General features: G+C 36.4%; 1 protein-coding gene and 1 pseudogene across 9 annotated transcripts; both read left to right on the plus strand.

Annotated features, from left to right (window-relative positions):
- The first annotated feature begins 14,383 nt into the window (after positions 1-14,383).
- On the plus strand, positions 14,384-19,374 carry LOC113302199 (probable pre-mRNA-splicing factor ATP-dependent RNA helicase DEAH5). Of its 9 annotated transcripts, none has more exons than XM_026551057.1 (4): positions 14,384-14,476; positions 14,591-14,650; positions 14,976-17,563; positions 18,273-19,374. In XM_026551057.1, the coding sequence occupies exon 3, from the start codon at positions 15,032-15,034 to the stop codon at positions 17,471-17,473; it is 2,442 nt and encodes an 813-aa protein (XP_026406842.1). In that variant the 5' UTR covers positions 14,384-14,476; positions 14,591-14,650; positions 14,976-15,031; the 3' UTR covers positions 17,474-17,563; positions 18,273-19,374. The 9 variants fall into 9 exon arrangements, with proteins under 9 accessions (XP_026406842.1, XP_026406844.1, XP_026406843.1 ...); XM_026551059.1 differs by adding an exon at positions 17,977-18,022 and having other exon boundaries at positions 14,399-14,650; XM_026551058.1 differs by having other exon boundaries at positions 14,399-14,650; positions 18,273-18,439; positions 18,528-19,374.
- Positions 19,375-19,906: 532 nt separating this feature from the next.
- Positions 19,907-21,941, plus strand: LOC113305815 (annotated as a pseudogene).
- Positions 21,942-27,691: the final 5,750 nt, after the last annotated feature.

Genomic DNA, 27,691 nt, shown 5'->3' on the forward strand with positions numbered 1-27,691 from the left:
ATAGGTCTTACCTATTACCACCGAACAACAAGTTTTTGTCAGGAGCATACAACACTCAGAAATCACTTGTTATCTTTCCCATCTGTTATCTTTCACTTTCTGATACAAGTCAAACAACTATTCTGGTCTCAACACTCTCTTCGCTTCCCTCCCCAAAACCAACCCTTCTCCTTCACTTTGTGACCGAAGCAAGTATGGAACGACCATTTCTTGGTTTAGGCCGGATTTGTATAGATTGATCTCTCGAATCTAAAGTACTCCCTTTCAGTACATTGTTTAGGGTTTAGACTCGTTTCTCACCCACAACACACGAAATTACCGAAACCAGCAGAAACTGTTTTCACCCTCAAACAACAGTGATTATTCCATATATGCTCAAAAGTTAAGTCTATTGTATCATTATGCAAATATTGATGGAAAATAGAATGAACTTTTGAATTAAATGTCAAAAATTAAGTTTATGATATCACTATGCAAATTTTGATGAAAAATAGAATGAATCTTTGAATATTCCGCAGTATTGATCTTTCCCTGATCCACTTCTATGTGAAAGTATTGTACGACTTCGTAAGTTTTCTTATGTTGAGCATTTCCGATTAAATTAATCATTAAGGTTCCTTTGTGGTTAATTTAACTGAGTTTTCTGGATACAAATTCATGTTTCATGTGATTTGTTAATGTCCAAAGAAATACTTATCTTGCAAAAGTAAGGTCGCTCTTGTTGTTCTTTCGGGAATGACATTTTATGGGGGAGAGTTCTTAATTGAACTTGTGCTTAATTTCCAAATCTTTGTGGGGAGTGCGTCTGTGGAATATTATAGGAGTTATCTTGTATCTTTATAAACTCCTTGATGAATACACTAAGTTTCGACTATGTGAAATCACCGAAGTTCTCTTTTAGTAATGAAGTATCTCTATGAGAATTTCATTATGATCCCGCTAGTTTTCGTACCTTTGCCAATTTATATTGAAAAAAAGGGGAAGAATTATTTTGTAGTTCAAACTACATATACGTATGGTTTACGGATCATTACGTAAGGGGGGTGGGGGTGGTTTTCATTGTAAGATATTGACTAAGGGGGATTGATACATATCACGGTAGTATTATTGTCAAAGTTGTGATACAATTGAACTTTGATGTTGTGTAATAATACTATGACACTGTATAACAATAATATTAATTGTCAACAACTGTTTTCTTATTGTTATGACTACGGATCTTTAACAACTATGATGTTGAGTTGAACACGTTCAGAATCACTGGAGCACTTGGATGTGGCGAAGATTTCGATTAATGTTGAGGAACAAGGTAAATCAAGCAATTGGATGAGAAGCTACAAAGTTTATTATTTTGTAATCCGTATGTATTGATAGTTTTGTCACTAAAATTGACAAAGGGGAGATTGTTAGAGCACTGTTCGGTCGAACTCGCAAGTGTTGCTATCTCAAGCTTGTTTGTAAACTTTAGTTGTCAAAACTATAAGTCTTAATTTCTAGTCTGCTTATAGCTATGTCTCGGATTAGCATAGAATGTGTAGTTAAGATTTAGACTTCACGAAGTTCATCGATTGAAGACGAAGAAATACTAAGGGGAGCTTGTGGAACTTCATCAAAAAAAGGTATGTGGAGACTTGAACTCATCTATCACTCAGAAGTTTATTTCTATTCTATCTCCTATTGAGACAAAAGTCGTATAGCTATATAGATTTTACATTATACACATTGATATTTCAAGCTGAGTTTAACTCGCTTACATATTTCTCGAAATATGTGTTAGTAAGATTTCGCTTTAACCAATTTCATCTTTTAGTCTTGACGAAAGTCAAAATATGATCATGTGAAAATCGCATGGTAACATCTTATATGATTTGTGTGAGACAGTCATTTGATGTAGACTCGGAATGTTTCGTACTGATCATTTGATCACTTGAAAATTGCTTTGAAGCTAATAGTTTGTGTGAGACAGCTATTCTCGTCTTCCAAGAATGTTTCAATGATTAAAATGGGAGTTTAGAACAATTAACCATTGATTGTATATAGCATAGTATGCGTACTTGTATGCTAATTGTTGCAAGTGTATTCCAAGTCTAGAAATTTAGTATGCATACCCGTATGCATACTGATTCAACAGTTGAAGTCTGGGAACTATAGTATGTATACCCGTATGCGTACTGATTTCAACTGAGTTCGGTCATGAACGAGAGTATGCGTACTATTTTGCATACTGGCGAACAAGACCAAGTCCGAGACTTTAGGTATGCATACTTGAGTAGGTTAAGTTCTAAAATCGGTTAAGTATGTTTACATACTCATGACCAAATACATTTATATAATAAGGAATGCAATCTTTGCAAACCGTGGCTATAATGTTCATGAATTGATTTGAGTGAATCAAAATCGATTTTTCTTCAATTGTGTCTTGTATACTTCTATAAGAATATAAACAATTGAACAACTCTATAACTAGTTTCATTTGAGTCATTTGAACTAGTTGTGATTAAGATGAACAAGGTTGACATGAAAGTGTTCATATGGCTAACTTCGGTTAGCTATTGTTGAGCCAAGTAAGTGTACACGTTTAGGTACGGTTACCCATATCTAAATGAAGGTACATTTCATTTTTGTGTAACAAGCCAAGACCATCTAACGGTTGAAAGATATTGGCTTGAATCTAATAAGGTTTTAATCCAACGACGAATATTGAATGCTTTGTTACCAAGGTAACATTGATTGCAAACCCTGATTTGAAGACTATATAAGGGAGAACTCTAGCAACTGGGAAACCTAATCCCCACACCTCCTGTGTGATACTAGTTGTGACTAGAGTCGATTCTCCTTTAACCTAGGTTTTTCCTAAAACCATTATAGGTTAACGACTTAAAGACTTCATTGGATTTTGAAGCCACACCCAATTGTTTTCTCTGTAGTTGCATGTTATAATCTTACTTTGTTCTATCGTATTGAGTACTATCTTCTTTAAGATTTTCTCAAGATTTAATCTTCGACGGGTAAGATAAAAAGTAATCACAAAGCTCTTCGTCTCATTCTTTGTGATTCCATAATATCTTGTTCCGCTACCATACGGTTAAGATTATTGTGAGGTGATTGATATTACTAGGCTGTTCTTCGGGAATATAAGTCCAGTGTATCAAATGGTTCTTGTTCACCTTGATTTATCAAAATACGGAACAAAAACTCGTAAGTATTTCTGTAGGAGACATATTTATCTATTCAATAGACTTTTCTGTGTGAGACAGATTTGTTTACCAAGTCTTCGACTTTGAGTCGTAGCAACTCCTAGTTGTGGGTGAGATCATCTAAGGGAATCAAGTGCGTAGAGTCCTGCTTGGATTCAGAGGCGTAAGGAACACAACTATGCCTTAATCAGTCTGAGATTGGTTAGGGCTCAACTATATTCCAGGTCGAAGTTAACTTGTAGTAGGCTAGAATCTTTAGCGGCTTAATACAATGTGGTGTTCAAATCTGGACTAGGTCCCGTGGTATTTCTGCATTTGTGGTTTCCTCGTTAACAAAACTTCTGGTATCGGTGTTATTTCTTTTCTGCATTATATTTTCTATATAATTGAAATATCACAAGTTGTGCTAGTTCAATTAATTGGTGAATTCAACCTTTGGTTGTTGATTGAAATCGATTGATGCTTGGATATTGGTCTTTGGTACCATCCAAGTTATTTCTGATATTAATCCGGCTCACAGATTTCTATCTGTTCGATTGCTGACTGATTTGAGAAATTGAGATATAACTCTTGGATATATTTTCCTTGATTGAGTATGACTGTCTAGTTGATTTTCTTGTAATTATATTGAATTTAGTCCATACAGATTGCCTAAACGAATTATTGAGTGTGGTTGTTAGACCCTCGCTTTTTCACATACCAATACCAAGAATCCTAGAGATGTTTGAATAACTCAACTCCACTTTCTTTCAAACGATTCAGTTCAACTTTTGAACCATAACCTATCAAAACAAACATGGTGTAAAACACCAATATACACCAACCTCTCACCATATCCACTATTCACATTAACTTAGCTTGAAAAGCATTTTTAACAACATTTTATATTCTTGCAATGCCATGTCATAAGACTTGATTTAATGCAAGCATAGCCAATAATTTCATAATAAAATTATGTTCATTTCTTGGTGAGAGTTGGTATTCATATTTATTTTGACTAGGTTTCGTATTCTTACGGTTTTGGTTTGGTGCCAAGTTCTATTTCATAAGTTCCGAACATGTATGAGTCACACATTTATTATCATAAACAATAATTCTCAATATCTAGTTTCTTGCAATTCATTCAGAGATTGAATAATCAAAATATTTTTCAATCTAGAATCCAAGTATTTGATCACTACAATAACTACAAATAGTTCATTAAGCATACATCATTTCTTTTGAAAGCTCAATATGTCATAAACCATTGTCCATACTTTCCACACCAACAAAGAAATCATCAAAACCATTATTCCATACACCGACCAATATTTACTCGCAATTTTTATTTTCATTGGGAAACAAAAAGTTGTTGAAGCAAGTGAAATTATCACCTGTCATAATCATTTAAATGTAAGCATTTGTAGCCCAAAATAATTAAGGTATGAACTTATATAAGTACTTAAAAATCAAATAAATATTAGTACTCCAAGTATCAAATAAAAATAAAGTTTTATTGTTATAACGTCATAGATTATAACTTTCTATTAAGCATTTTATCAAACATATGTCATGCACTAGTTTGATTTCCAATAATCATCTTAGTTTTTTCATTACCAAAACAAGAGTAAGGTACTAAAAACAAAACATGATTTTTATTGTAAGTTCTTACATTTCTAATCTCTAAACTCAAGCATCACATCTCATATTTTTTAGACAGAAACACACAATGGTTTTGAAATCACCACATCTCTTAAACCAAAAATCTCAATCGAAAATTCAAAATAGGTTTTGAAGATAAATTTGTGATATACAAGTTTCATGTTACACAACTTCAAAATAGCTAAACAAAGATTGGGATAAACGAATTCAATATGGCTAATTTTTTGTCCGTCAAAAATTTTCAGCAACGTTATGAGGTTTTGTAAAATACTTTAAAAATACTTTTTTCTATCCAAAGTTCTAAAATTTATTATGGATGATCCTCATGATGTCTAGTATATCTAGTAAAAGTTTCTAGACCTAATTCATTTTCTTTCAAGAGATGCACATAAAACTATACAACTTGTTACAACTATGGTATGTTAAGATTAGATATCAAAATTCAATTTTAGTTATCTAGGAATATAAAATCCAAGCAGCAAGTTAAATCTTAATGAATAATTATAACCTAATGATTTGATAAAGCAAAATAAACAATGATACTTATCGCGTTTCAGTAATAGTTTCTCGTTTGATCTCTATGGAAGAAGAGACGTCTTAAAATTGTTGGAACAATTGCCGAAATCCGCCTGCAAAAAAATCAAAAAGAAAAAACCAAACAAATAATATTATAGCTGACTGACGACAAAGTCGATCTCTTTAAGACGTTTCGCGGTTCTGCCCAAGATTGTGCAAGCAGTTCTTCCATGTCTAGTCGTCCCAAGGATAAAACAGCCGAGTAAATTTCTTTCACAATAACTCTTGCACTTTTAGAGTTGTGATACTTGTACACTTCTATTCTTGCTCAGAAACAAATTTATAGAAAACAAGTGATAATCGTACACTAGTTTTCTTTCTCTCAAATATTCTTATTTTTCTTTAAAACTCCAAAAACAATAAAGAAAAACTCTCTAGTTGTTTTTCCAGCCAAAATCTATTTTATAGTCAAAAAATACTAAATGAGTTTAATCAAAAACATTAGTATGGATTAATAAAAACTATTTACTCTTGAAATATGAAACGATCAAAGAATTTATAACAAAAATAAGTTTCTTTTATGAAGATCATTAAGACTTATTAAAGATAATTCAATATAAATATCAAATGCAAATACATTTTTTTTTGTTTTAAAACATATATTTCCAACAAACTCACATGAGGAGAGTTCTATATTGAATTGGTGCTTAAGCATCATATCTTTGTGGGGAGAGTGGTTATGGAAACTGAGGGAAAAAATTATTTTGATAATCTTTCCTGATATAAAAACTTGATCGGATCGGATCCTAGTTTGTCATATCAAAGAATAAGGTAACGATGAAAAATAATAGGAATTCTTTTTCGTCTTCAAATCTTCTATTGCCTTCAATAACATGCACAACACAACTTGAATCCTCTTGTGATCAATCACACACAGAAGTTTGTTAACAATGGATTATCACAAGATGTCTTTAGATCCGAAGATGGTTCTAAAGATCCTGTCAATACTTTGATCTAGTTTGAGTAAACCTTTTATTAGAAGAGAAGGTTCTCAAGAATAAACAAACTAGGTGCAATAAAAATTTCAACAACCGTTAATCAAATCAATAATTGAAAACTAATAACACTGCAATTATCTAGTTTCCCACCAATGGTACTCGTAGAGATTCTTGATCCCACGGAAAATGAGCGGTCGTAAGAGATTTATCCTAATTAGGGTACTTTCCTCTCCGGATAGACGGCTCCACCACAAACAAAAAGAATAAAGTTTGAACAGTTAATGATAAGAGTTATGTACATGTTCAAATAATGTCGACATCTAGAAGATTCTCATCTTAACAAACCCTAAACCCCAGTTCACCCACACCATGAAGAAATATGTGAACCATGGATACTTGGTTTTTCTCACGGAACTGATTAAATCATCACTCCAAAATATGTTCTGACCGGTTATAACATGATTCCCAATATAGGTTGTAATATGTTACACCTTGCTCCACAAAGTATCTTGCGACTGGTTACACCTTGCTTCCCGAAGTAACTTGCGACCAGTTACACATTGCTTCTCGAAGTAACTTGTGACCGGTTACACCTTGCTTCCCAAAGGTAACTTGTGACCGATTACAATTAACTTCCCAATTCATCTTGTGATCGATTATACCTTGAATTCCAAAGTAACTTGTGACCAATTACAACTTACATTCCAATATAGCTTGTGATCGGTTACACCTAGATTTCCAATGTAACTTGTGACCGATTACAACTAGATATATGTCATAGGCTATGACCGGTGATACCTCAAGTCTCAACATAAGTTAAGATAGTTTCTACCATTGTCATCTTCCATTGGTCATCCAAAAGATATTCAATAAAGAACAAGACCAATCATGATTTCCCTTTCGATTATGAAACCAAGTTCATACATCTACTTCCTTAAACTAATGTAATAATACATAGTTTTCTAGGACGAAATCACACCTATATAATACATACATAATCCAATAAATATATACAATCGATTATGTCGATGTCGTATTTACGAAGTTCCAAAAGATAAGCGTTTATACTTCGTAATATGTTTCCTTGATAGTTTGATCATACTATTATCACCAAGTCTCATCACTAGAGTATTATATACAAATATATACAACTTCGCATGTTATGTTTTCGATATAGCACGACTTGAAAGATACGTTAGGAATGGAAACAAGATCAAGTCAATATCACTAACCTCAAGTGGAAGGATGATGTTATCAATGTAGTTGTTACTTTTTCACATTCTTTAGGTCTTTGGAGTAATACTTTTACGTCTCAATATTCCTATAATTTCTAGTCTAATCAAGCGACTCTAGATGAGTTTTGATACTAAAATATGACAACCAAACTTGACATACCAACGTTTGGTGGGTTCAACCGAGCTATGCTCTAACATATTTTTTCTTGTCTTTTTCATTTTTGTAACAAAAAGGGGGATAATTATATGGAGTATACAGGTGATTTACAATCACCGAAAAATCATATTCGTGCTGAAAAGTGTATACCTAAAGAGAGAGTAAAGCATAGACTTTGGGGGGGGGGGGGGGGAACATATCGTCATGTTGTATAGTATTTTATACTACAAAAGAGGACTAAAAAATAGGTTCATATTGAATATCTACCTAGCTTTCCTTCAGGGGAATTAAAGCTTTTGTCGTTCAAATGCGTCAATAGCAGCATTCATTTTTAAATATATACAGGTTATTGTGATGTTAAAACTTGGAATCCACCATAATGAAGAATGAGTTAAGAGACTGTTATGTAATATAATATCTGTATCTTTTAATTCATGTATTCTCCATATGTAATAGAGTTTTGTCACTAAAATTGACAAATGAGGAGATTGATAGAGCATTGCTAGGTTGAACCCATCAAGCGTTGGTATGTCAAGGTTGGTTGTCATATTTTAATATCAAAACTTATAAGCCGCTTGATTAGATTACTAGAGTAAACTTCGTTAGGTTAGAGTAGGAAGTATAAAAATACTGGGACATACAAGTATTATTCTTCATAGGTATTTATGTGGGAGACAAATTTATCGACTCTAGTACGGCTTTGGAAAAACCTAGTCTAAAGGAGAATCGACTCTAGTACGCAACCTAGGTTAGAGCATTGCTCGGTCGAACTCGCAAGCATTGTTATCTCAATCATTGCTAGAGTCGGTTCTCCATTAACCTAGGTTTTTCCAAAACCGTGTAGGTTAACGACTTGAAGACTTCATTGTGATTCTGAAGCCAGATAAAACTATTTTCTCTGTAGTTGCGTATTCTGATCTTACTTGTTCTATCGTATTGAATACTATCTTCTCTAAGATTGACTAGACATTTATATCCGATAGGTAAGATATAAAAAGTAATCACAAAGCTCTTTGTCTCATTCTTTGTGATTCCACAATAACTTGTTCTACTTCCATATAATTAAGCTATTGTGAGGTGATTCTAGGTTGTTCTTCGGGAATATAAGAACGGATTATCAATTGGTTTATGTGCACCTTGATTTATCATAATACGGAAAAAAACTTCATAGGTATTTCTGTGGGAGACATATTTATCTAATAAACATTTATGTGGGAGACAAATTTATTTATAAGTCTTCGACTTTGGGTCGTAGCAACTCTTAGTTGTGGGTGAGATCAGCTAAGGGAATCAAGTGCGTAGAGTCTTGCTGGGATCCAGAAGCACAAGGAACGCGACTGTACCTTGATCAGTGGGAGATCGGTTAGGGCTCAACTACCTTCCAGTCCGAAGTTAATCTTGTAGTAGACTAGTATCTGTAGCGGCTTAATACAATATGTCGTTCAAATCTGGACTATGTCCCCGGGTTTTTATGCATTTGCAATTTCCTCGTTAACAAAATTTCTGGTGTCTTTGTTATTTATTTTCTGAATTATATTTTTTTTATATAATTGAAATATCACAGGTTGTTGGTAGTTCAATCAATTGGTAAATCCGACATTGCTTGTTGGATAGAAATTGATTGACGCTTGAATATTGATCTTTGGTACCATCCAAGTTATTTCTCATATCGATCCGGCTCACATATTTCTTTCTTTTCGATTGCATATTGATTTGAGAAATTGAGATATAACTCTTGGATACTTTTCCGTGATTGAGTCTGACTGTCTAGTTGATTCTCTTGGAATTGTGTTGGAGTTGTCCATACAGATTGCTGAACGAAATATTTGGTGTGGTTTTTAGACCCCCGCTTTTTCATTAAGATTCTTGAAAAATTATGTATCGTCCCTGAACTCCTTGTCGTCAACATACATTGGAACATAAGTTCATAATGAAAGGAGTCAATTCCAACAAACCTTCTTGGCTGTTGTCAAACAAGGGCCTTCTGAATTTCAAGAGTTCTTAGAACAATAGCCTTTATTTGATGAATCTCCATCCTTGTTTCTTTCAACTCTTCAAGAACAATAGAAAAATTCTGAAGATTTGAGGTGTTAGCCCTTGGTTTCTTCATATTCTTCCTTTTTCTCTTTAAAGTTCTAGAGGAATGAGATTTTTCTTTTTCCTTCATGACCGATGGCTTAACAGTCATGTTAACATCTTTCCCACTAGAAGATATGATGCTTGGAGTTTCCATAAAAATATGGGGTTTGTGAAAAGCACACAAAAGTAATAGCTCAACAAGCAATCTTTTGATGAAAAAGAGTTTCAGAAAAGGAAAAAAATGCAGGGTTAAGGAACCTATATACAGAGTAATAGGGTTCACGTACGATCAACACAATCAGCCCTAAAAAGGTAGAAATGTCGATTTTGACCCTCTTTTTTTATATTCAAATACTGAGAAATCTTTTCAATATCATTAGTTGCTGATATGAAAAGAATAACCAGTAAATCAAAATTCAAGAAAAGGAAACAACCTAGAATAGATTCTGATCCTATAACCCAATTGTGCACAATTTGCTTCTTTTCAAAATGTTGGCATGTGAGACAAGATGCATAATCAACAAAACTAGACTGTGTTGTGATGAACAATAATCTGTCCACTACACGGTTCTTGCACGAAATTTTCAACATCCTTTTTCATAGGTCGTTTGGACCTAGTTATTTTCTGTAGAACATACCTCAAGGTGGAGGATGGTTCAGGCACCATAGACGAACATGCTGCTAAACAAAGTGAAGTACCTGAAACATGTGAGGTAGAATTTTCATTAGTCATAGAAAAATCCATTTCATCCTCCAATGTAGTCGATGACATTTATCCAGGAAAAATATCAAGATTGAAATGAGTATTGCTACAATTATCAAAATAAATATTTTTGCAAAGAAGTGCCACGCTTGGGTTTTCATCTTCAATCGAATCATAGTCATCAGACGTTTCATCAAGAATTGCAGCAAGACCTTTGTTCCAAGTGTATTTTCTTCGATTCAGACACTCATTGGCAAAATGACCAAAACCTTTACACTTGAAGAACTGCGTCATATCCTCATGATCAATGTCGAAAGTATCCTTGTTTTTAGGATGGTCACGATCATGGGGTTTAACTGATGATCTAGGTTTGTCTCTGGTGAATCATTTACTTCTCTCCAAAAGAAGATCTTTAAACTATCTTGTGATCAAAGAAAATGAGTTGTCAGGATATTCATATGATGATTTAGTCTCAATATGATCATTCACAGAGTTGCCAACACTTTTACTTTTATCAAGTAGTTTAGTGTTCTTTTGTGCTTTGAAAGCAATATCCTTTATGGCTTTGGATGAATGCTCGTGATCAAAGATCTTTAACTTTCCAACAAGAGTATTTCTGGAAAGAGTTTCAAGGTTATTTCCCTCAACGATGACATGCTTCTTAGAATCGTATCTAGATTGCATTCCTTAAATTATAAATGTTTTAGTTCACGAGTATGAGAATCATACATGACCGATTCTAGAACTTCACCACTGTGTTCGTCAACCAGGTACGCGAATAACAGCTTCGGACCTTGGCCTAGTCAAGCCGTTCGCAAACCCGGTTCGCGAACAACCGTTCCGGACCCAAATCAGGTAGAACCGTTCGCATACTAGGTACGCAAACAACGTTCTCGGACCTTCTCAAGTAAAACCGTTCGCATACTAGGTACGCATACAAGGTTCTCGAACCTGAATCATTACAAAATAGTTCGCATACTAGGTACGCATGCCTTGTTGTATACAGACAAGGGTAAAAGTTCTAAACTCTCATTTCAATCATTGAAACATCCTTAGAAGACGACAATGGTCGTATCACACAAACCATTAGCTTCAAGTAATTTTCAAGTGATCGAATGATCAATACGAAACTTCCTAAGCTAACATCAAATGATTGTCTCACACAAATCATATAAGATGTTCAAGGTAATTTTCACATGATCATCTTTTGACATTATATTTAGTTTCCAACAATAAAATGTTTACAGCTAAACTCGTCAAGAATATGATGAGCATAGTTAAAGCAAAAAGTTTCCAACACATATTTCGAGAAATAGATAAGCGAGATCAACTAAGCTCGAAATATCAATTGTGTATAATATAAAAGTCTATATAGCTACACGACTTAGTCCCCATATACCTTTTGTTGATGAAGTTCCTCCAAGCTCTCCTCAGTAGATCTTCGTCTTCAATCGAAGAACGCCGTGAAGTCTAAAGCTTAACAACACATTCTATCCTAATCCTAAACATAACTATAAGTAGACTAGAAACCAAGTATATAGTTTTGATCAACTAATATTGACAAACAAGCTTGAGATAGCAATGCTTGCGATATCGACCAAGCAGTGCTCTAACAACAAAAATGTTCGTCGATATTATTTTCAATGTTGGGGGTATACTTACTTTAAGGTCTTCAAACCTGAGCTTTGACGAAACAAGATTATATTTCCCAATTGTGTACAAGTACAAAGCTGATAATTGGGTTGATCAAATTAATGGTGGCCAAAATGTCGCTGCTATTCAGAGGATGCAAAAACTATGTAGAACTAGTATCAACATTAGGTTAATGACGTATAGTTTCTATTGAAGAGTACCATGAACCATTATCTCAAAGCATGCTACAGTGAAGCCTTAATCGACTTGTGTTTTACGGTCCTATTACGGGTCATGGTATTTGGTACTTTAGAGAAAGACATATGTTTCAGCTACAAGGTAGAAAGGTAAAAGCAATCAATCCGTTTCCAACTTTAATGATTTCACAGGATGATTGTATCACGTTTATAAATAATGGACAACCTTAGGAAGAAGCTGAAGATCTGATCCAAACCCCGGATGATGACTTTGATTACTACAGTTGGTTTCAAAAGGTATGCAAGCTAATATAGATGTTCATCCATAAAACTTAGGTAGTGTTGATTTTCCAGCAATTGGCAATTTTCCACTTACAAATCTTCCATCCCAACCTCCACCACCGACGAGCGAACCATATACGTATCCTACCAGTCATATGGGGTCATCAAATATGCCTCAAATATCTTGGGAAGTACAGACTTTATAACTCGGTGGAGATATTGTTACACTTAATAATGAAGGTATACAGCAGAGGTATCCATACTACGGTGTGGTGGCATCACCATAAGAGTATCAGAACCAGTTGAACACTTTAACGCTTATTTTCGATAAATTCCAGAGTTTTCACTTGAGACAGATGCAGATACAAATGGAGAATTTGAGTTACGAAATGCCCAAAACTCCACTAGGGTCATAGTCAAATGGGTTTAGGTCATGATGGCATTTCCTATGGTGATAGCAGTGTAAGTAGTCGTAGAAGCCGTCATTCTACTCCAACTATGGTGGAAGAGACTCATCTACCAACAACAGCAGGAGCAACAACAACAACAACAGACGTGGAGATGACGGATATTTGGTTCCAGTCTCCTATTGGTTTCATGCCCAAGGTCGGGTACATACTCCTGGTGGTATCGCAAATATGGATGCATTTAGGAAATTCACAATTTATACCCCAACAAGTACTTTAGCATTTCACCCATTTCAAGCACATGCTCATCCAACTCAACCATCTCCGGTACCATATCAAGATTATGAATCGCCTGATGCTACTCAACTACCATCTCATACTCAAACTGGTGAGTTTTCCGAGGATCAAACATGCATAGGAGAATATATGTTTGGAAATCATTAGTTTGTATCGTGGTTTAATGTAATTGCACTTTTGTTTGATAAATAAAAATCTTCTTTTAAAGTTTTTTTCTTAAGTTAAAATTCAGAACTTAAAACATATATAGATTAAATTTGGGCGACACTTTTAAGATTTCATAACAACTTCCATACCGGAACTCCTTATGCTTGTCGCGGAGCCACTCTGCATGACATCTCTGTTCAATGTCCAGCTGGGTTTCACCATTTCTCATGTTTCGAGCTGCTTCTCTTATCATATCAATTTACTTATTAACATTCTTAGAAATTATGGAGCACCGAGCACTCAACATCATCGAATCACGATTGTTGAGGTTCGTCATTTCTTCTTCAGATTTCTGTAAAACGCGTCCCCAAAATGGAATGGCATGTAATGCACCATCAACGATAGGATGATTAGTGAAGAAAACATAATTCTTGCAAATGCATTCATCTTCTAACGTACTAAAATTGTGCTGATGTGCAGCTCTTGCACTTCTTATTTCATTTTGCACATTAACTCGGTGTTCAACTCTTTGATTTTCGGCAGCATATTGCTCTATTTTGAATTGAGCCATGTTCATATTTTGAGAAATTGGAAAACCTAAGAAAATAGAAAGAAGGTGTGAGTTGAAATGAAATTAGAATTAGATATTTATAGACGGATGAATTTATGTCCGTTGAATTAGATCTAGTGAACGGTCTAGTTTCTACCGAACGGTCGAGTCTCATCCGCTATCGCTCTAAATTAGACCGTTCCGTATAGTCTTGACCGGACAGTCGATACTCGACCACTCGGTAAAAACTTGACTTGGCTTGGCTAAGTGGCTAATTTGCCACTTTGCCATGTACATGATGGGTACAAAAGTGGCAAACTCATGGCTTTGCCATGTCCATGGAAACCGCCCTTAGGACCTTTCGGGGAACTAGTTTGCTACAAGAAAAAGGAAATCTAAAACAACTGGAATTGAGATTGGAAGCCCTAGAACTTTTTGGTAAACTTCTAATTTACCTCTACCTCTCTATCAGATAAAAATCTGTTGAGTCTCTCCCATGTTCTATTCATAATTTTTCTGTTTTTCTTTTTTATTCCTTATTCTGCGATCAAGTGAATGGAATCTGTAAACGAATGTTTGAAGCAACTTGAGTATCTTTCCCTAGTTTCAAAGGTATGTGCTGAACTTGAAACTAATCTAGGGTTTAATGATAAAGTTTTAGCATAATTTATTGTTGATATTGGAAGAATTTCTTTAACTGTTCATGAATTTGATATGAAATTGAAAAACAATGGTGTTGATATACCTGATTGCTTTGTTAAAACGTTCTTTACAATTACTCGTTTAAATCCTACTTCAAATACAAATTCTGATGTAAAGAAAAATATTTTTCCTCTTAAGAAGACTTTGGCTCATGATTTAGGGTCTAGGGTAAATCATAAGTATTCAAATCGTGTTGGCACCACCACCACTACTACTAATCGAAATAGACTTGTAGGGTTTGAAGCTGTGGAAGAAGACCAAATTGTTTCACCTCACCGTCCATTGAAGAGAATGAGATCCCCAGAAATATGGGAAGCAAGACAATTAAGGGCATCAGGAGTTTTACCTGCTAGAGATTTACCTGTGTATGATGAAGATGGGAATGGTGCCACGGAAGAGCTTGCGATTGAGCTGAATGAAGATGGACCGGCATTTTTGAAAGGGCAGATTCCCTACTCTATTGACATGTCACCTATCAAGATATCTAAGAATCCTGAAGGGTCTATAAGTCGTATGGCATGTGTTCAGTCTGCTCTCATGAAAGAGCGTAGAGAGGTATTGGAACAGCAGCGGCAAGTAAAGCTTGGTTCAATCCCGAAAAATCATAATCATCTGTGGGAAGACCCATTGGCCAAAAGAGGTGAGAGGCATCTTGCACAGAAGGGAGTTAGGTTGACGGCTTATGATGTGCCTGAATGGAAGAAGGAGGCTTGTGGGAAAGCCTTAAATTCTAGAGTAAGATCAAAACTCTCTATCCAGGAACAGAGGCAGAGCCTTCCAGTGTACAAATTGAAGAAAGAGTTGATTCAGGCGGTTCATGATAACCAGGTGATGGTTGTTATTGGAGAGACAGGTTCAGGAAAGACGACACAAATGACACATTATTTGGCAGAAGCTGGTTACACATCCAGGGGTATAATTGGCTGCACTCAACCTCGAAGAGTTGCGGCTATTTCAGTTGCAAGGAGAGTCGCCGAAGAATTTGGATGTCGTTTGGGTGAAGAAGTAGGTTACGCCATTCGCTTTGAAGATCGCACTGGATCTGACACTGTAATCAAGTATATGACTGATGGTACACTTCTTAGGGAGATTATGGTTGCTGAAAATCTTTCACAGTACTCTGTAATCATGCTTGATGAAGCTCATGAGAGGACAATCCACACTGATGTGCTTTTTGGTTTACTCAAGCAACTCACAAAGCGGAGACCTGACCTTCGGTTGATTGTAACATCTGCAACTTTAGAAGCGGAAAAATTCTCTGAATATTTCTTCAACTGTCAAATTCTCACTATTCCTGGGAGAGAGCACGAAGTTGAGGTCTTGTACGCGAAACAACCAGAAACTGATTATCTTGATGCTGCACTGATTACTGTCATGCAGGTTCACCTGACAAAACCCGAGGGTGACATTCTTTTGTTCTTAACTGGTCAAGAAGAAATCGACCTTGCTTGTCAGATTCTTTACGAAAGAATGAAAGCACTTGGAAATGGTGTACCCGAGTTAATTATTCTGCCTGTTTACAGAGCTCTCCCTAGTGAAGTGCAGTCAAGGATATTTGATCCTGCTCCTCCAGGAAAGAGGAAGTTGGTGGTGGCTACAAATATTGCAGAGGCATCCTTGACTATTGACGGCATATTTTATGTTATTGACCCAGGGTTCGCAAAACAGAATGTGTATGACCCGAAACAAGGACTAGATTCGCTGGTAGTCTCTCCTATCTCTCAAGCATCGGCCAAGCAACGAACTGGGCGAGCCGGACGTACTGGACCTGGCATATGTTATCGCCTTTATACCGAGCTTGCTTACCGTAATGAGATGTCACCTACTTCCATTCCAGAAATTCAGAGGATTAACCTTGCTTCCACTGCACTTCAATTGAATGCTATGGGGATAAATGATCTACTATCTTTTGACTTTATGGATCCCCCTTCACCCAAGGCTCTAATATCTGCTATGGAACAACTTTATAGTGTAGGAGCTCTGGACGCAGAGGGTCATCTGACCAAATTGGGTAGCAAAATGGCTGAATTTCCACTGGATCCTCCACTATCTAAAATGCTGCTCGCAGGTGTCTATCTTGGATGTTGTGATGAGATTTTAACTATCATATCAATGATTCAGGCTGGAAACATCTTTTACAGGCCGAAAGAGAAGCAAGAAGAAGCAGATCAGAAAAGGGCAAAGTTTGTACACCCCGAGGGAGATCATCTTACTCTACTTGCTGTGTATGAAGCATGGAAGGCTAATAATTTTTCAACACCATGGTGCTTTGAAAATTTTATCCAGTCTAGATCTTTGAGGAGGGCACAGGATGTTCGGAGACAACTCATCACCATTTTGGACAGATATAACTTGGTTATTGGTTCTGCTGGAAAGAATTTCACAAAGATAAGGAAAGCAATTGCAGCCGGATTCTTCTTTCATGCAGCTAAAATGGATCCACAGGAAGGGGGGTATAGAACCATACTTGAGAACCAGCCAGTCTATATTCATCCGAGTAGTGCTCTTTTCCAACGTCAACCGAATTGGGTGATTTATCACGAGCTTGTAATGACCACGAAGGAGTACATGCGTGAGATTACTGTTATCGACCCAAAATGGCTAATTGAGTTTGCACCAAGGTCCTTTAAAGCTACTGATACCTCGAAAATGTCCAAGCAAAAGCGGAAAGAAAGAATTATGCCATTATATCACGAGCCAGATTCACGGCGTTTGAGAAAGCGGCGGGCATGATCACTTTTTCCTTTTGGAATGTACAAATCCTCTCCGTACACTGACATCACATCACCACTGTCAAAATGCTGTCATCATTTTATAGAAAAGGTACGAAATCACTGGAATGATTTAAGCATAGATCAAGGGTTCATTTTTGAAACCTACAAAGTATGAATCTGTTTAAATATGGTTGTCTATTTTTCAAGTGGTATTGACAGAGTCATGGCTCATAATCTGCTTTTTGGTGGACTGGTTAATGCATTAGTTAGTCAGTTGTGTTGGTGTTTAGAGATGATTGAGTATTTGTTGCCATTGTATTGTTGATGAACTGTATAATTTCTCTTACCGTTCCTTTCTGTTAATATGCAGTACCCTGCTATCTGTTCTTATTTAGTTCTCAACTGCGAATTATTCAGAGACTGTTACTGACAAAAATGTTTTCAGTAAAATCATGACTAGCACATTAAGGTTAGAAGAATTTGCAGTGTTAAACTGTTTTCAATTTCTTTTCTGTCCTGCAGATTTCTCTCTATATATACAAAGTATTCCTGAAGAAAAAACTAACAGGTTGTAGTAGAGCTAGAGTTTTTGTATTTTGGGTGCTAGTAACATTTTTTTCCCTCCTCCTTGATATTCGGCAGTTATATTGTCTTTCTTCTTCTTTAGAGAGGAGGTCACCATATTTTTAATGTTAAATTTCAGTCTTTTAGGTGTATAGAACTTCCGTTTCATGTTGGATAAAATTCTAATTGCTGACGATTATTGTTGTATTGTGAACCATCTCATAGTTTTATTTACCGTTCTCTACATATTGCAGCCTTTACAGCACAGGCAGTGATTCCTTTTCTTTGATGCTAATGGAGGTGCTAACTTATAAGGTTGCCTTTTTCTACCTATTGAAGGTTGCACTATATTATATTGGAAAAAGAGGATCTATTGTGGATGTCGCAGAGGAAAAAAGAATCAAGTAACGTCTTATTCCAAGTACTACACTTGGTATTAGCTGTCATTTTGTGGGATTTGTAATTTTTTTAAATGCTCACACATTGGCTTGCATTTCCTGGCTTTCCAGGTGTGCAAAAGAGATACTCAAGAAAGAAATGCTTTCCAGACTAGGAAAGCTTTCTATTTCGTGTATGTTCTGTTAACAACCGTTTCTTGAAGCATTACTTGAGAGAGCTTGTAGTAACGCTGTATCAAGTATGGGTATGTGGGCCTGATGAGGATTATACTCGGAACTCCCCGTGTATATATTTGGATCGTTAAAGGATTGATTATTTTTAGAAAGAGAGCGTCATTTTTTTGTGTGGCCGACTCATAGTTTGACTCGGAGCCTTTCGATCTACGTCATTTGAAACTGGAGTTCCTGATTACGCAAGCGTCAGATCCGGATCTCGTCGAGCCCGCAAGAACCCAATGGTCCGATACGCAGACACGCCACGTAGCATAAATGAAGGGGGTGTTTCCTTTCTTTCTTTTTGGTCTCAAAAATTCTACTTACAGGGTTTCGAAGAATTTATTAATCGGTTGCATTGTATGGAACCAGAAATGTGGCAATTGTCTGCAGTTTCAGTACACCCCTTGGCTGCAACCCCATCAACCGATAACCAAATCATAAGTGTGCCACATACGAGGGAGCACGTGCAGTATGAAAACCGAATTTACTTGAACTTAAAACATAACGAGGAGTTATAAAGTATATTGGTGGCTGGATTTGGAACGGCTTCAATTCCAAGGAAGAAACTTCGACTGGAAAACACATTTTACTTGCATGTCTGAGAGGAGCAAATACAAATTGCTGGATCAATGTATAGCATAAAATTAGCAGATACATAACAGATGAAGAAGGATGATATACTGTTGTTCTGCATAAGAATGAAAGTCTCCACCAAAAATAAGATTTTCATTCATTCGATCAAGTTTTTCTTTTTCTTCTTTTCTTTTTTTCATTTAGCAGCTGGAATCAAGTTGGCATCTCATTTATTTATTAATTTTTATGGAAAGTTGAAATTTTTCTTGCAACTTGGCTGGCTAATCGACTTCCTCAAGTAATTGAAGCCCAATACAGCTCGGTGGCCTAGAGAACCATTCATTTGTTAGCTTTTATTTTCGAGCAAGTTCAGCAACACTATTTTGATGTAATTTCCAATCCCAAAACTCAAAAAACTTGAAGAAATTGCGAAGCTATCTGTTGATCCTGTTGAGTAAACTGCCATCACGGCTCTGAAATTGGCACCAGATAAAAGGAAGTTTCCTAATCCAACACTACTACTACAATTCCACGAAGTTTCCTAAATAACTTATCAAACACCCCTAGTCGGTTTGTGAAAAGGAATCCGTCTTCTATAAATAGTAGAAGAGACGCTGTACTGGTAGTACGTTGAGGAGTAGCCTTATTATTCTCTTCCGAAGCCCTAAATTAATCCCCAAATAATAAAAATACAGAGAACAATGGCGAGCGAAATAAAACAAGGTCATATTGACCGACCACTGTCTGTATGTTCTGATGGTCGGTTAATTCTTGAGACTTGCTCACCTTTCTATAAGCAAGCTTCTGATTTCCTCATTGAAATTGCTGAGCCATTTTCCCGGCTTGATTCGAAGCATGAATACAAATTGACACAATATTCCTTATACGCTGCTGTCTCGGCTGGTATTGACACCCAAACATCATTACTGTTCTTAACAAATTGTCAAAAACCACCATGTTACCAAAGGAAATCATCGATTTTGTACATGCTGCCACTCGTACTTGTGGAAAAGTGAAGCTTGTGCTTAAGAAGAATCGATATTTCGTCGAATCCCCATTCCCTGAGGTACTGGAGACGTTGCTCCAGGATGATGTGATTTCTCAGGCAAGGAAGCAGGATTTTTCTTCAGATGAGGAGGAAAAAATTATGTTCTAGTACTGATTATGATTATGAGTTGCTTGTAAAAGGCATTATTAAAAGTGAAAAAGAAAAGTATGCCTTCGAATTGAAGCCGGATCAAGTGGGAATAGTGAAGAAACGTTGCTTGCCGAATGCTCTGAATTACCCCATATTAGAGGAATATGACTTCAGAAACGACACGGTTAACCCAAACCTGAACATGGAAATGAAGCCTCAAGCACAACTAAGGCCGTACCAGAAAAAGAGTCTTAGTAAAATGTTTGGAAATGGTAGACCAAGATCTGGCATTATTGTTCTACCTTGTGGAGCAGGAAAATCTTTAGTTTGAGTCTCTGCGGCGTCCCAAATCCGTAAGAGCTGCCTTTGTTTGGCCACGAGTAATGTTTCTGTGGATCAGTGGGCATATCAATTTAGATTGTGGTCTACTATCGGAGAGAACCAGATATGTTGTTTCACATCTGATGCTAGCAGTAAGAAAGGATTCAAAATTGCTAATGCGGCTATTGTTGTGTCAACATATCACATGATCGCTTATGGTGGTTAGCGGTCTCCGGAATCCCAAAAAATTATGAAAGTGATAAGAGAAAGACAATGGGGGTTGCTTCTTATGGACTAAGTGCATGTGGTTCCTGCAGACATGTTCCGCAGAGTCATCGGTGAAACTAAATCACATTGCAAGCTTGGACTCACTGCAACGCTAGTGCGAGAGGATGAACGCATCAGTGATTTGAACTTCCTTATTGGTCCTAAACTGTATGAAGCTAACTGGTTAGACTTAGCAAAACAAGGGTTCATTGCAAATGTGATATGTGCTGAAGTATGGTGTCCAATGACCAACGAGTTCTTTGCTGAATATATTCAAAAGAAGAAAACGGCAAGAAAAAACAAGCGCTCTGCACGATGAATCCGAATAAGTTCCGGGCGTGTGAGTTTCTAATACGTTTTCACGAACAGCGCCAGGATAAGATAATTGTTTTTTCTGATAATCTTCTCGCGCTCAGGGAATATGCTTTGAAGCTGGGGAAATTAATGATCTACGGTGCTACCAGCCACGAGGAGAGAACACATGTTCTATCTTTGTTTAAGAACAATCCATCTGTAAACACAATTTTCCTTTCTAAGGTTGGTGATAACTCCATAGATATCCCGGAAGCCAACGTGGTTATCCAGATTTCATCTCATGCAGGTTCGCGACGTCAAGAAGCTCAACGACTGGGTAGAATCCTTAGAGCCAAGGGTAAACATGAAGATAGAGTGGCTGGGGGTAAAGAAGAGTACAATGCCTTTTTCTATTCCTTAGTGTCTACAGATACAATGGAGATGCCTTATTCTACCAAAAGACAAACGTTTTTGGTGGGCCAAGGTTACAACTTAAGACCATTACAAATTTGCCGCCACCTGATTCTGGAGCCAGTCTAAGCTATCACTATGTTGACGAGCAATTATAACTTCTCAACAAGGTACTAAATGCAGGTGATGATAAAGATGATGATGATATTACACTTCCAGAAACTGGACATGCGCGTATAAAGAAGCCCAAGGACCCAGCAAAAAGACACGACTTGTTTAAAAAGCGGCGGCGCTTATGCGCTTGATACTAGATTCAACTTGAGATAATCAAAGACCGCTGACATTAACTTTTGTATATTAATTGTACTTGTTTATGATGTTCCAATGGATTCGAGGGCATGGATCACGCACGAAATTGATGTTCTGCTCTACGAACTTTTATTGGAAAAATAATTGATCAGGTCGTATACACGCAGACCCAGTGACGGAGCCACCGTGTAAAAATAATATATGTTCATTGGAAACGGAAATGCTACTTGGCTCCCTATTCACCTTCCTATAATCTAAGCCTCACATCCATGTCGAGATTCACATTCAGGTTCAAGTGAGGTTCACCATTTCTCTAATGCGGGGTTTAGATTGTAGGGAGGAAAATAGGAAGGTGGAGAATAGGGAGTTGAATAATGGATTTCCACCTGACTTATATCACTATTGTTTCAACCATTACTTCATGTACCAGTATATGCATGAACTAGTTCCTTTCTAACGCTACAGTGAACACCTATTCTATTGTATGCATATAAATAGAGATCTTCCACACAATATATTCAATAACACACATATTGATTAATAAGAACTTCTTTTTATTTCTTTCAATTGTCACTACAAAACAGAAGGCCTCTTGGGACGGCCAAAAAACGTCCCAAGAGGACAAAAAAACGTCCCAAGAGGTATTAGGGACGGTTTATGTACCGTCCCCTGTTCCACCGTCACTAATACTATTTGGCCATGTTTTTTTTTTTGGACGGACATATTTTAGCCTTGATTTAAATATTTTATGATTATTAGGGACGGTCAGGCCATCACCGTCCTTCTTTAGGGACGGTTTTTTCAAAACAGCCGTCCCTAAAAACTACTTTTTTTGTAGTGTATCTTTGTCTACATCACGTTATCAGCACCATGTTTAACCAATTGAGATTTGATCCTTCACAAAAACAAAAACAAAAAAGTTGTTAGTTCTCATCACAATCAAGTAATATTACCAACCAAGGTACATCTCAACTTTTCTATAAACATGCATATTGGAATTTTGTTTGAAAATGATTAATTAATGCATGTTCCTAATATTAGAGTAAAGAATTAAAAATTCATATTCTGTTTAATTTCACCATGTGATCTTTTGTACATTTTACATTTATTATATTATTTAAAAATCATTAATGCATGTTGCTAATATTATTCTAAAATATTTATTGATATTTATTACGTAACCGGTTGAAACCAAACCTAAAAAGGGTTTGCTACTTAATTTTAACAACTATGTGCATGTAAATGTTAAATGTGCCTGTAGGTCTTTTTTTTTTTTTTTTTTTTTTTAATATACCTATTTTCAGTTGACTATTTTTTCAACCTTATTACCAAACTATTTTCAACTTTTAAACCATAAAGAAATTTGGTTGGCAAAAGGTATGCCCCTATTTAAACCATAAAGAAATTTGGTTAATCAATTTTGTCGATTGGATTATGATCAGAAATTGGACTAAGATATATCCGTGTTAGCCACATAACCATAAAGAAATTTTCTTTTGGTATCCATCTTGGCCATAAAGAAATTTAGTCACTCGAAATTGTCACCACGATATGTCGTGTTTATGGACTCAGAATGATTTTAGCATCATATTAATGTTCTTTACTTTGTCTTATATAAATGGACGCATTTCGACCAGAGTTCGAACTTTTGGACTCATCAGGACTTGAATACCATCGTTTGGTATCTGATGTAGAAACCATATTCGTGGCAAAGGACTACACCTCCACCATCAAGCTATCTGTCGATGTTGTTCCAGTAAGTAAGAAAGAAAAAGCTCATGCTCCGATGTTTCTCAAGAGGCACATCGATCTTAACCTACGTTGGTGATATCACCAGTTGAAGGCACCAAAAGAACTATGGGATGCCCTCGAGAGCCGTTTAGGGAACATTCACGATTCCTTACTACCACAATTTACCGTCCAGTGGAACGAAATCAGCTTCCTCGATTATGTAAAAGAGAATGATTTCCAAAAAGACATACCCAACTTCAAGCACGTCATGATTTTTATGGGAAGAAAATCACAGATGAGGAAATGATTCAGAATACCCTATCAACCTTTCCCACCTCATCCATGATACTATTAAACCAATATTGTTTGGAGGTTGACAAAAAGAGAATTACAACATTCAGTAAGTTGATAAACTTACTGCAAGTAGCTGAAAGGTACAATGAGATTCTTTTCAATAACAATACCAGAGTTGCCGGGAAAAAGATAGTTCCTGAAATTAACTACGGCAAGGTCAATAGAAGAAAAACCCCAAAGAAAAGAAGGTTCGGCATTTTTATCCATATCACCGTCTTCTATACTCACGTGGTGATAATAACTCTCGTGAAGAGGACATAAGGGAACACGTGGTGATAATACCTCTCGTGGAAGAGGACATAAGAGACATAATCGAGGTCGGGGCGTAAAGGTCATTCTATTTTTTGGCACAGAGAAGGAACTTCTGGCAGTAATGTTAGTGTCCCTAATTTAGAGAAAACACCTAAGAATCTTCTAATAAAAAGGACGCAGATGAAAATGCACCTTGTTATAAGTGTGGATTTACCGGACATTGGTACAAGCAATGTAAGGCTAGTGCCAATGTAGCTGCGAGCTACAAAAATTAACGGGAAGCTCTCGAGAATGATCTTAATCTTGATGTCAACCTCACAATTTCAGACTTCATAGGAAACAAGGAAATTTCCTCGTCAATGGATGCACCTGACTTTTCATGTGCCTAAACATTTAGTTTCTTGTTTATGGTTAACTGAAACCCACTTAAAAAAAATGTTTCGTCAGATGCTTTGAAGTACTTTATGCCATCTTAGTTTACTGTTTCTTTAGTGGTTCCAATAAATGTTACTTTTGTTAAACATGTCTTTAGTTTCTTTCTGTTAGAATTATGGATTATCTATAAGTACTTATTTTCTATTGTGTTCTATAGAATTTTACTTTATTTATGATAATCTATTGTTTAGTTAGCATGTACATTAGAACGGAAAGGACATCATTTTAGTGGGATAAAAATTCTCTAAAAGACGTGAGATAAACTGTTCGCTTTTATAATATTCATGCCTAATGTAGTACTTGTAGGAATGTCTCGAGGAGAAATACTATCCTAAGAAATAAAAAATTATTAGTTGATTTTACTCCTTATAATACCTTTATGACTGTGATTATTGGATCATTACAAGTAATAATTGGGCGAGGTACTACTCAATTCTTATTACCAAACAACACAATGAATAAAGTCACAGAAGCTTTATATGCACTAAGAGATAACCACACTTTGTTGAGTTTCAAGGATATCCGTGCAAATGGTTATCACTTGGAAACTCATTGTGAAAATGGAATTGAGTACATACACGTGATCTCTAGTAACTGCGGAAGGAAGCACATCTTAAAGAAACTAATGAGTCACTCTATTGGATTGTACACCACTACTATTAGGACTATCAAATCCTATATTATTACCAATGATGAACTGTTGGCCAGTGACTTATACAAGCTTTGGAACGATTGACTAGGGAACCCAGGTCGTGATATGATGATCTGTGTTCTAAAGAACTAACATGGACATCATTTTTTTGGAAAGAAAAAGAAAATGGGACAACCAAATTTTATAACAAAGAGTAACAATGTGTTTTCTGAAGTATTGATACACGGATATATATGCCTTCTAAATCAAGAGAAATGCAACCTTAGTCTTCCAAAGTAATTGAAACACACCCTCTATCCCATTCTTCTTCATTTTCTTTATCGAATGCACGTCATTCATTTTGCAAGGCTTGTTCTTTAGCAAAGAAAGGATCGAAACCATCCTATGCTAAAGATACCAAACTAAATATTTAGTTTTTACAAAGAATACAAGGTGATATTTGTGGACCTATACATCTAGAATGCGGCCATTTAGGTATTTTATGGTTGTGGTTGATGCTTTGACACGTCGGTCACACACTGCATTGGTGTCCACAAGAAACGTTGAATTTTCAAAGCTCCGACATAAAATATACGATTAAGGGCTCACCACCCTGATTATCCAATCAAATCTATCAAACTTGATAATGCTGGAGAATTTACATCTAAAGGATTTGGTGATTTATGTATGCCTAACAAAATTGACGTAGAACATCTCGTACCCCATATACGTACACTCAAAATGGTCTCGCAGAAGCTACCATCAAAATATTACATATGATAGCTAGGGCATTGGTTATACGTTCCAACCCGCCTATTACTGGCTGGGGGTATGCCATATTGCATGCAACTTTACTTATTCGCTTTAGACCCTCTGTTAGCCAATCATTTTATGCGTACCAGTTGGTAACTAGATATGAGCCAGATATTTCAATTTTACGCATATTTGGTTGTGCCGTGTATGTACTTGTACGCCTCCACAACGTACTAAGACGAGTCCACAAAGACGAGTAGGTATTTATGTTGGATATGAATCTCCAATAATTATCCGCTACTTAGAACCTTTGACAGGCGATCTCTTTACCAATAGATTTGCGGATTGTCACTTTGATGAGACAACCTTCCCATCGTTAAGGGGAGATATGGAAAAGGATTTCCTAAGGGTATGGCAGGAATTATCATGGTGTGTTCCCACATTGTCTAATTTTGATCCCCGCACTCCATAATGTGAAGGTGAAGTGAAAAAAAGTTATCGATCTTCAGAACGAGGCCGATTCAATGGCCTGATGCATTTAATGATATCGCTAAAGTGAGGAGATCACACATACCAGCTGCAAATGTGCCTGCAAGGTTAGAAATCCCTGATAAGAGAAAATTCACCTTAGATATAGGTGTCAAGGCTACACTTGGTATAAGTACTTACCTGAGGTCGTGGCCCCCAAAAGTAAGAGGGATAAACCACTTGGTTCGAGATACTCAGCCAAGGAAGAAAGGGGTGAGTAAGGCATAAACTGATCCTTATATCATCAGTGCAGATAGTTCATCTCATGAGATTGTATCTGGTTATAGTTATGTACATGAATCATTACCGGGGGACGCCCTGAAGTTTTAATTGATTTCAGAGAACAAAGAAATCTCCATGGATTGTGAAAGTGCATATATGTTGATGGAAAGATCATCCACGCACATTGATGATATATTTGCATATATTTTTTCTTCGAGAAATTATAGAGCACGATGATATCGAACCACGCTCTATTGAAGAATGCCAAAAGAGAGTTGATTGGCCTTTATATAGAGATGCAATCAAGGCTGAACTAGATTCACTAGAAAAAAGACAAGTATTTGGTGCAGTAGTGCTGACCCCACCAAGTGTAAAGATTATAGGATATAAATGGGTATTTATCAGAAAATGTAATGAGAAGAACGAAGTCTTAAGGTACAAAGCTCGCCTTGTGGCGCAAGGTTTCTCACAACGTCCTGGGATTAATTATGAAGAATCATACTCTCTTATAACGGACATCATAACGTTCCACTACTCAGTTAGCTTAGTAGTTTCACAAGGACTTGAAATGCACCTTATGGATATGGTTATCGCATATCTCTATGGGGATCTTGACACAAAGATATTCATGAAGCCAGATGGCCTTGAATTGCCAAAATAAAGTAACTCTAAACTATGAAGTGCGTTTGCATTTCAATTGAGACGTTCACTTTATGGATTAAAGCAATCCGGGCGTATGTGGTATACCCGCCTAAGTGATCAATTATTTGTGAAAAAGCGGGGGTATATCAACTACACCCAATAATTCATTCGGCAATTTGTATGGACTAACTCCTATAT

Source organism: Papaver somniferum, chromosome 8 (assembly GCF_003573695.1).
Source record: "Papaver somniferum cultivar HN1 chromosome 8, ASM357369v1, whole genome shotgun sequence".
NCBI lineage: Eukaryota > Viridiplantae > Streptophyta > Magnoliopsida > Ranunculales > Papaveraceae > Papaver > Papaver somniferum.

Bases quoted from the DNA above. Each gene is read 5' to 3' on its own strand.
- LOC113302199 (XM_026551057.1), top strand. From the start codon at position 15,032: ATGAGATCCCCAGAAATATGGGAAGCAAGACAATTAAGGGCATCAGGA.